Here is a 10,661-nt window from a genome sequence, read left to right on the forward strand (position 1 = left end):
ATTTAATTCTGAAAAATTTTCTGAAAAAGGATGACACTTTACCCAAGTAAAGTAAATCTGGATTTTTGAAGTCTTAATAGATTGTTACCTTGTTAGACATTGTTTGAAACTTATAAAATGAATAAAATATTTAAAGTTTCAAAGCCTATGCCAGCGTTTAATTAGCCTAGAAAGACTATTGACTCAGTAAGAATTTGGAGCTCCAAAGGGAAGCTTTATTTTTCATATTTGTGTGTTGAGGAACAAGAAACGAGGAAATGCGACTGGTGAAGTGAAACCATCCAATCCAAAGTAAAAGAAATCAAAGCTATGATGGTTAAAATGACTCCTCTGCTACCGACTGCAATCAGCTAGTCAATCTAACCTCAGCAGCCACAGTGTGATTATATCCCCACTGTGGGCTGAAACACTCTGCTGGGTTCATATGAATTATCAGTGACTGCAGTTTGCTGACGAATCAACCACTTTCCTCTCTGTACCTTATAACTATTACCCAGCAGTAACGTACACACCCCAGCTGCCAATAAAAACTAATTTAGTCTTTTGGGAAATCAAGCCAACTTTTGTCGAGGAGTGGCACCAGCTCCAAGTGTCCCACTGAGCGTACTTTATTTCTCCTTCTGCTTTCCCCTCTCTGCCGTCGCCTCTCAGTATCTGTGTCATTCATTCCCACTCCTCGCTGTGCTACAGTTTCTTCCCACTCTGTGACCCCCAACTGCCCTTCACTAAAGAAAAATGTCCAGCTGCAAAATTGAGGGGCGCTCCGACAATATGGTTACTGTGTACACTGGACGTTTATATGGATGGGTGAATGATCCGCCCTTTGGAAAATTCAATAGTCTAGCTTTTAGTGTCATCGCATAAAGATCTCTAGATTTCCATTCCATTCACAGTGAGCTGTTTGTCAATTTGACAATGAGTGAACCCAGACACGGGCAACTCTTCCTCGTCTTCGGTTGCAATCGGTTGGCCTGAGACAACAATCAAAGGCAATTTGGCTCTACATAATGCAATATAATGAATCAGCTGCAAATGGCGTTAGCTTGAACGCAGGTAAGAGGAATCAATACGCCTTCTGCTTCATAACTAATTTACATCCATAATGTGTCATGATACTGGGAAGAAAGCTGCTGACGGTTTGAGCTCCAGGATACAGGCCTGTATTGCGCTGACAGAGCAGAATAAGCTGCCAGGTATGACGGATCATTAGGAGGTATCTTTAAAAAAACAATATTTTGGGGGTGAGTTTGTAGTTTGAAGAGATTTAACTCTCACTGCTGTGGTGTGAGAGTCATTTACAGGTTTTATGTAATAGTTGCAATGTGCACACGCTGGCAAAAGAAAAAAGTTTAGCAACAAGTTAAGGATTTGTAAGAACATCTACCTGGCATATTATGAACAGGCAAATGAGAGCAAACACTCTGACATCATCAGTCAATAATACAAATACTGGGAGATTTAACAGTAAATCAAAACAGTGAGTAAAGGTCACCAGACACAACCCACAACTTGACAGAGTTTGACAGCAGTTCCATTTTGCGTATGCATAAGGCTTGTGTACTTTTATTGTGAACATTTTCAACACGATGGGACTTGAGAGATGCTGCAGCAAGCTGATGTCGGGACTGATGAGTACGTGAGAGCGCCCACAGTCAGGTAGCATCTGGACAAATGCCGAGCAATTGCCAGACCTAGCCTCATGCATACCCAAACTGCAATCCCATCAGATTGAATCAACCTAATGAGTCCAGTAAGGATTGTCTGTCATGATCTTCTCCAACCCCTCCTAACTCTGCTGTGTATAACAGGGGACCTCAAATCCAGGCCTGGAGAGCTGGGGTCCTGCTGGGGTCCTGCAACCTTTCGTTGTCTCTGCCTCTAAATACCTGAGGCAGAGAACATGACTACAGGGAGGAGGTATATAAGCCACCTGATTCAGGTGTGTTGGACCAAGGATACATGTAGAAGCTGTAGGACACCAACTCTGGCCTGGATTTGAGGACTCCTGCACCACACTCACTCAGGGCAAACGTGTCACAAAGATACTTTTGAGATACTCTGAAACTTGCTCCTCACACCTTGACTTTGATTACAGCGTCAGTTCCTTGATCTGTTTTGCCTCCTGACAGCCATGCCTTTCCCATGGTGAGTTCTGCTCATAGCATTAGTGCGTGTCAACTTACTCACCCTGGTATCAGTATTTCCATGAGTGAAACAATCCCCCGAAAAAGGACACTTTCTACTCCTTCACTGTTACATCACAGAGGATTCAAATCTGTCGTGGTCCGACTCTCCAAACAGATGGTGGGAACCACTTCTGTTGGGTAAGTATTCATTTGCTGATTGGACAGTACTTCCTGTTGCCCATCACTCATCATAACTTGACACTCATTTAATTTACCTTTGGGATCAATAAAGTATTTTTGAATTTGAACAAACCTTTCCTCTTTACATAATCTGTCCAGAAAGCCGTGCCGATGATGCAGTAACTGTCCATAAAACTCATTAAACCTTACCTGGTTTGGTTCTCATTCTGGGTCCAAATTTCTATTTCCATTGCATTGTGTCTGGTTACCTTTCGTCTTTAGACCTACTGTCATGCATTTAACCTTGTATTTAATTTCACTCAGTATCACTGCTTACAAGATGGCCACCAGAGGGGGATGTTCTAAACTCTTATGATCATTGCAAGCAAAACTACTTGCATAACTATAACAAGCCTGGATTTTAATAAACTAACAAAAAACATGTTTTAAACGGTGTACATCAGAAACCATTTTTTTCCACTTCTGATCTCTATTATGTATAGGAACAGAAATCTAATCATGCAGCCTTTTAAAATGCTTTTTGTTAGTCCTTCACTCATTTTATGGTATAACAGTGTATTAATTGTAGGATGAGTCAATTAAAGAGCAGCATTAACAAGCTCTAAATTATTTTTATACATTTATAACTGTTGCACATTTATGAAAAAAAAGCCATTTCGTTTTGAAGAAAAGTTATCTGCTGCCCTCTAGTGTTAATACTAAATATGACAAAGACACTGACTTTATGCCATAATAATGTCAGTCTAACAAAAAAAAGCCTGGACATTGTTTATTAGATTTCCTTAATGATAGTGTGTCAAAACAAAGTAAAATCATCACTAAACTTTAAAGTTCTGTTTTTAGTTTATTGCTGGATGGTTGCAATGTCAGTCTGAGAAATTATAAAATACAGGAAACATACTTTGTTTAAAAGAAAAAAAAAACATTTCCTTGGAGCTGGAATGTGGATGAATTTTGATTGAGTTTTTGTGAACTCAGTACAGTTACTGAGTTCACAAAAACTGAGAATCCTCCACATTATGTAAGTCATAACAGTTTATGACTTACATAATGTGGAGGATTCTCATCAATGAGACTCAACTTTTCCAGACTGCAGGAGGATAATTAAGTTAGATCCAACACTGGCATTGAGAAGATATTTGGTTGAGAAAACTGTCATCCTCAAAACTTTGATGTTATTCAATGGGACCATTAGATAACCTGTAAGTCCTTTTATCCTCAGGACATTTAACACACACACCCCCACCTTGTCAAGCTGGCAAGTTTACTTTGTAAAAGTTCAAAGAATAAATTTCAGTTATATTGTTTTATTACCATAGCTACAATCTGATGCTCTGAGTTTAATCTTTGAGACTGAGCTCTGTTTGTTCACAAATACAAATTAGTAAACTGCAATCACAATGGCTCCTTACCTCCCCAGGGGCAGTATCCCTTACTTTGCAGAACATGCTGTTCGGTGTTTTAAACAAGTAACTTTGTTTCTGATGATTGCTGAGGCTGTTTTTGAAAAAATACATTTTTTTTATCAAATGTCCTGCAAGATGGCACACTGTCATTTCATGGAAACCAAAAACTATCAACTGTATTTTTTTGGCAGAGGGCTGCAGGGATGAGTTTGCAGTGAAGTCTGAAATTCAGAGGAGAATGTTCAGTGGGAGGAGCAACGCTTATCTCGTTTAACCAAGCATTCGTCATTTCACCAGCGTTCCCAGCTCTTCCTCTGCCTCTCTTTAAAACAGTCCAGGAATCAGCCTGTAAGGCACTGTGTCGGTGTAACGTATCCAGTCTTTCCCGTACTTGCTGCTGCATCGGTGTTCGTCTCGCACACAGCGGTGGACCAGCAGGATGGTCATGTAAACAATGTAGAAGTATGGAAGAATGTGGCCAAAGCCACAGGCGGCACAGTAAGCCAAGGAACCCATCAGGTCACCAGTGTAGTTGAAGTGACGCGCCACTCCCCAGAACCCCGAGGTCAGAAGCTTGCTGCAGTGGCTGCGTCCGTCAGCGGACAGGTACGAACACTCGATGTAGGAGGGCTTACGCCCCCAGATGGAGCAGGAACCCTCCGTGCGGCGGAACAGATCTTTCTGATGGTTGGTGGAGCGAAAAATGTAATAACCAACGAGTCCGAGCAACAGTACAGCGACGGCGTGACTGTCTGATAGCTGGACCGGATGGTACACAAGGTACAGGCCCTAAGAACCAGAAACACATCAACACATCAACTGTCTAAGGCTTTCAGCCACAAGAAAGATCAGTCAGTGCAAGTCAGCTTTCATGTACAATGCATATAAACTATTGTTAAGCTATGAATATTTTCACATATCACAGCTCAGAGATCACTGCAGTGAGGGCTGCAGCATCACATGGTAGTTCTGTCCAGAAACTCAATCAGGATTTCTTGCAGGTCTGCTCTGTATTTTTCTATAATACAGAGCAGACCCAATAAGGAACCCCATAAGATACACCAAGTATCTTATGGAGTTCCTTTGTTATAATCTAAATCTATTTCGAGGGAAAGCTGTAACAACTAGAAGAAAGATGGGGAAAAAAAGAGACCACTCAATGGAATTTTACCAATGAATGGTATTACTAACCTTTAAAAAGCTGGACCTCCTTATTCTGATTATAGCCATTACATTTTGACTGTCTGAAAAGTCCCTAAATATTAGAGATGCACCAATCCGATATTAATATCTGTATCTGACCTAGAACTGAAGAAAATTCTAGATCAGGTACAATGCAAAAATATTGAGGGAGAGTGCAACATAGAGCAAACTAAGACAGTTTCCTTAAAAGGGCAATTAGATAAAAATTACAATTTTATCTAATTGTCATTGCCTAATAGGTCATTTTTATAAGATTAACAATGGTCTTCAAACAATAGTAATAATTGCCGTTAAACAAATGGCAATTATCACAATAATTTCTGGGACAATAAATCACCCAGCAAAATGTGTCATTGTCACAGGCCTTGTGTTGCAACTCTTGATTATCAGATGCTTTCTGACACTTTTCTAGTTGACTTATTGCAGGTGAAAAACCTTTTCACAAAATATTAACCATTTAGCGTGGCATGGACACTTTGTTGTGTGTGTGTGTGCTTGTGTGTGTTACCTGCAGGGTGTAGAGGTACGGCAGCCACACACAGTCCCCCCAGCCCAGATACCACCCAAAGTGGTCATGGCAGATATCAATGGTCTTCAGGTACCATGCCTCATTCCAGAAGAAATCCAGCACATAAATCCCCTGTGAGGCAACAAACAGATTTTGCCACTGACATTAATTTCAGCCACAAGTAATACATTAACTTAGTTTAGAACTGAATAAATCATATAGAAAAATACAACAAGCTGAAAGGGAAACTTGTCCTGGGTTTGGTTCTATAATGATAATAAATTATCAAATAAATAAAATCTATTCTACATCATTCATGTGACATGATCAGGTTTGATACAATGTGATCTGGCAATAAATTCACCTAATTTAAACATAACAGGGATGAGTAGCTCCACACTGAAGGTGATTGACAGCGCTAAGGCCCACCCCCTGGCTCTGTCTGCTTTCTAGTTAGAAAATATGAGTCTGATTTTCTTTTTTTCCACAACAAAGTAACAGTTTTGACAAATATGTAAAACCCTATTTTTTTTTTTACAAAGTTACATACTGCAGCTTTAAGAACCTGATCTTCCCATCGTACCTGCAGCACATTGACCAGAATCATGGAGTTGGTGACGTGACCGTACAGCTCTTGCTGCTTGGCCATGTAAGACAGATTAATCAGGGTCCAGGCAATGATGCCAGGTCTGCCATTGAAGAATAGCTTGAAGTCGAACCACTTCCCGATGCGAGGGTTGAACTCTATCCCCATCATGTAGTTATAAAATATGTTCCCTGTAAATTTGCTGTGAAGTGAGAAAGAAAGCAAGTGGGTAAACATTGTGTTGTCTTTATAATACCCGAGATAATGTGGAGTTCAGAAGCTGATCTTACCAGTCCTCAGCATTAGTGGGGAACATGTAGGCCTTTACAAAGGCAAAGGTAGACACAGCATAGCCCAGTATATTAGTACACCATAACAGGGGGATCCAATTGTCAAATATAATAGTAGGAGAAAACCAGTGGAAATAATTGGCGTTTGCAAACCACAGAGCATGGGTGATGATCCAACACTGCAGCCCGTTGATCTCATACTTGTTAATAAAACCTTAGGAGAAGAAGAAGAAAACAAATATAAGGAGAGATAAGACATTACTTTCACAACTGTTTCAGGGAAGTAGGAAGCATATACCAGCAGGGGTCCGAGCTCCATCCTGCACTCCACCCACGTAGCCCGGAATAAACTTATGGGTGACATCAGGAATGCACATGTAGAGGAAAACCTGAAGAGCAAGGCGCTTCATTTCAGTTTGAAGAAAATGTAAAGCTCCTGTGTGACGCAACATCTGATCCCTCCTCTACTTACCTGAAAGCTCACCCAGATGGCATATATCTTAGCAGCAGTCCATGTGAAGGAGGGGGCCCGGGCCCAGATGGACTGCAAGGTTGCCTTTCCTTGGAACAGCTCTAACAGAGGCTGGCTGATGGAGCACTCATACTGATCGCAGGCCATCACAAAGTAAAATACGATGAAGGGAGCGAAGCAAAGGAGGCTGATGACACTGATCAGGGAAAACCAGTCCACCTCCCTGGGAATGGATCGGAAACACAGAAGGTCAGAGGATTTTCTACATGCAGAGGTATGTAATGTTTCAACTATAACTACTGTAAAAAAAAAAATAAAAAAAAAAATTAATAAAAAAAAAATATATATATATATATATATATATACATATATATATATATATATATATATATATATATATATATATATATATATATATATTATATATATATATATATATATATATATATATATATAAATAAAATAATTTCATGTGCGGCAAACTAATGGTGTTGTAGAGAGCCCCTCTGGGTTAACTTGGGGAATTTCAAACACGTACTTCCTCATACACACAAAGCTAGCACACCAGTATGGCTCCCATTGGTACCTAAGCAACAGTCACGCCCACCTCAACACACCCACCACCCAAGTGTCAAAGCTGTGTGCTTCTGTCACTTCAATAATGATTCATTTCATTCATATGGCTCTTACACTAATCATAAAAACTATCATTACATATTGCCTGGGTTTTTAACCACACACCCAGACAAAGATTTAAAAAGAAGCTGCAAAATCACATGAGAACTGCATAAGAACTGAGCTGTTAGCATGTCATAACAGCCATGACTGCCATGTGTGTTTTCTCCACAGGTGAACGCAGCTGCCTGATCATGTGTGAGCATCGGTGACACAGAGTAGAAGTGCGTCTTTTCAACCTGCTTTTGATAACTTTGGTAATTTTGAAATCTTGTGATAAGCGCAAGAGGTGTGGCTTGGCGCCCCCAAATGTCGTGATCTTCTTGGGTTTAATGGTAGGATAACGCTGATATATGCATATATTACATTCTTTCCTTGAAACATTAAGACCCTATTTTGTTTTTATTTATCAAATAAAATCTATTTAAGTTTGTCTTTATAATATGACATAAAGTCATGTTATATCAGTTAATCAAGCATAAGGATTATAGCTCAGGAGTAATTTGTATTTTTGCAGGACCATTTCACATAACTGGATTTTATCAGGTGTTTCTTTTGTGAAACTATTTCATAAGGTAAAACCTCCTCGAATCACAAAATAGGACAAGTCAATGGATTTTTTCCTCTTTTTGAACAAATAAGTCTGTACAGCTTGAGCTACTCACCATGCTCTTCCCCACTGTGCTGACTTCTCCACAGCTTCAGACGTTTTTCCATTGGCATGGTGCTGAGGGCGCCTCCTGGTGGACTTCATGGTCTCTGCAGCCTTCACCTCTGCTGAGAGAATCACATTATCAGGTTTAGGATCCATCTTGCAGAAGTGTCCTGTACTTTGTGTGCAATCAGTGACAATCAGGTGTTCAACCAAAAAATGTCAATAAAGTATAACACACTTACAAAACCTGGGCCTCATTTAGAGCAGCTCCCCTTTGTTGTCATTATAACTATATCATTATAACTGTGCACATAAAGTACTGGAAGTACTTTATGTTATTTACTACTTTTGTGATTTATTGAATCATGAGGTTTAATGTTGCACTCTTGCTATATTAGCCAGGGACTGCAGATGGAAATGACCATCTGAATTCAAATGGATTGTGTCTTTTAAATAAACCAAATAACAAACAAATAAAAGAAAAATAACTGCTTTTCAACTTCATTTTTCATTGAATTACCTTTAAAAATATCCACAGGATATGTTAAGTGAGTTTAAAGGTCTGTGTGGTGTAATGGTAAACATCTCTGTTCACAGGATGAGGGTCATAAAGTGGAACTAAAGACAGCAGGCGGAGTCCTAATGTGTCCTGAGTTAATACATTAGGAAACGATCGAGCAAGGCGCACCTTGAAACCAGTGAATATAGGTCAGACTACAGACAAAGAGCAACAAACCAATAAACTGTTTCACTGTAATTAAATCTGTATAATACAATAATAAATAGAAGGGGAAATGACTCGTCCTTGTCGCTTCTTGTCTTTGCATTGACAGAGCGAGGGAGGGGAGACAGGTTTCGTAATGCTCAGCAAACACCATTTATTTTATATGCGAGGCAGGAGCTTTATGGCTCGTTCTTTATTTGTTTGTGCACGCGCAATTTTTTGTTTAGTGAAGTCGAATTTATACAGCTGACCGTCAGCAGCACGTCATAGAGAAGCACCTTTATAAATGCATACCGGTGTAAAATACAGTGGAAAACATGTGGTACAGATGCTGTATTGTTCGGTTGCTCACTCACCTTTGTGCTGTAAGTATGGGTATAAAAGACAGCCTGCTGTGCTCCTTCCTACAGAGTCAGACTGGACTACAGCCTCCCTGCTAACCGCTAGACGGAACTGGACGTAGCGTCACAGGCTCCGCCCATAAGGCCATTACGTTTGGATAATAAACCAATGAGATTGTGTCAGACTCAGAACGGGGTTGGATTCTTGTCTTCTGATTGGGTAAGAGCCACTGGAGCCATAAGCGCCCGATAACTTAAGAATTATTTCACCATGGTCAGCTTCAGAGTGCTTGAAAGAAAAGTAGCAAAATGTGGGAGGGTTGCATTGTTGTGATTGGCAATTAGGGTATTAAGCTAGTGAGGGATTGGCTGGATACTAGGGCTTATCGCAATTAATTCAGTGTCGTGTCAGCTTGTTGGCGTTCCTAAATATTATGCTGTTGCAGACTTTATCAAAAATGTTTATCATTTTAAATTATTACTGCTTTTACTATAAGTATTTGTATGTTTTTGTTGTTGTTTGTTTGTTTGTTTTTGTTTTTTTACCTTATCATCACTTACTGTTATTGGGATTTCCTCCACACTAGACATGCTTAAATGGAAACCCACAAAACATTGGCTGTGTGGAAAGAATTGAAACACCAGCAGATCAGACTGAAACATTATTTCTCAGCAAACAGGAGATTCTTGTTTTTAATACTTTCTCGTAAAATGTCAATATGTTGTGGTTGAGCCTTTATTGCTTGCCAGTAAAATTTATTTAAAGTCGTGAAGTAGATTTAGGAACTCACCTAAACAAAGTGAAACAATTCTTCTGAAGCAAACATCTGAGTGTCAGGTTGTCTTTGGAGACAAGTTATTCTAAAGTTTCCCTTCATCTAAATCACGTGACCCCATAAAATACAACAGAGCAGTAAAATGAAAACCTAATCAAACCTCAGTAGTTTGTTTTTGCATAAACTGATCACTAGAGGGCAGAGCTAAACTATCACAAACATTTTAAGTAAGGAGGTCTCAGCTGTGGGAGGCTCAAAGTTCTCACATGCTGCATGTACTTCATGCATGGCGACAACGACCCACATGTCATTAAATGTGAGTCTTTCCAGTTAAAACATTCTTTGTTACAGCTTAATTCTTTGAGTTTTTCCCATATGTTTTATTTAGCCAAGTTTACATTTCCACTGCAAAATCATATCCTTGTTTTGACACCATGGGTAAAGAATGGGAACATTTGGAGACAGGAGAGGATTCCTGATAATCTTTATATGGTTTACATTTTTGAATATAAACAGTTTAATAGGCATATTTTTGTGGCACAGCTGTAAAACTGGCAAATTCCTGTCTTACTGCTTGTGGCTTTCATGTGTAGGGTCTGACATTTTCCGGTTCTATGAACATGTAATCAAGACCAAACTCAGAACTTCTGAAAGCGATTAAGAACCCATCTCTTTGGACTCTCTTTGTAGCCGCAAAG

General features: G+C 39.6%; 1 protein-coding gene across 2 annotated transcripts; it reads right to left on the reverse strand.

The window, feature by feature from the left end:
* Nucleotides 1–3,080: 3,080 nt before the first annotated feature.
* Nucleotides 3,081–9,285, reverse strand: dhcr7 (7-dehydrocholesterol reductase). Of its 2 annotated transcripts, none has more exons than XM_055060134.1 (8): nucleotides 9,203–9,285; nucleotides 8,133–8,241; nucleotides 6,793–7,015; nucleotides 6,619–6,709; nucleotides 6,321–6,534; nucleotides 6,028–6,232; nucleotides 5,445–5,576; nucleotides 3,081–4,522 (listed from the first exon to the last, which is right to left on the reverse strand). In XM_055060134.1, exons 2-8 carry the CDS (start codon nucleotides 8,219–8,221, stop codon nucleotides 4,058–4,060), a joined length of 1,419 nt encoding a protein of 472 aa, XP_054916109.1. In that variant the 5' UTR covers nucleotides 8,222–8,241; nucleotides 9,203–9,285; the 3' UTR covers nucleotides 3,081–4,057. The 2 variants fall into 2 exon arrangements, with proteins under 2 accessions (XP_054916109.1, XP_054916110.1); XM_055060135.1 differs by having other exon boundaries at nucleotides 8,133–8,244; nucleotides 9,203–9,276.
* Between the last annotated feature and the right edge of the window lie 1,376 nt (nucleotides 9,286–10,661).

This window comes from Poeciliopsis prolifica, unplaced genomic scaffold (genome assembly GCF_027474105.1).
Source record: "Poeciliopsis prolifica strain line A6 unplaced genomic scaffold, Auburn_PproV2 SCAFFOLD057, whole genome shotgun sequence".
Classification (NCBI taxonomy): Eukaryota; Metazoa; Chordata; class Actinopteri; order Cyprinodontiformes; family Poeciliidae; genus Poeciliopsis; species Poeciliopsis prolifica.

Bases quoted from the DNA above. Each gene is read 5' to 3' on its own strand.
- dhcr7 (XM_055060134.1), bottom strand. From the start codon at position 8,221: ATGAAGTCCACCAGGAGGCGCCCTCAGCACCATGCCAATGGAAAAACG. The intron at 6,535-6,618 runs GTATATGCTTCC...TCTTCTCCTAAG, and splicing joins TGGAGCTCGGACCCCTGCTG to GTTTTATTAACAAGTATGAG. The intron at 4,523-5,444 runs GTAACACACACA...TCTGGTTCTTAG, and splicing joins CGTACCTCTACACCCTGCAG to GGCCTGTACCTTGTGTACCA.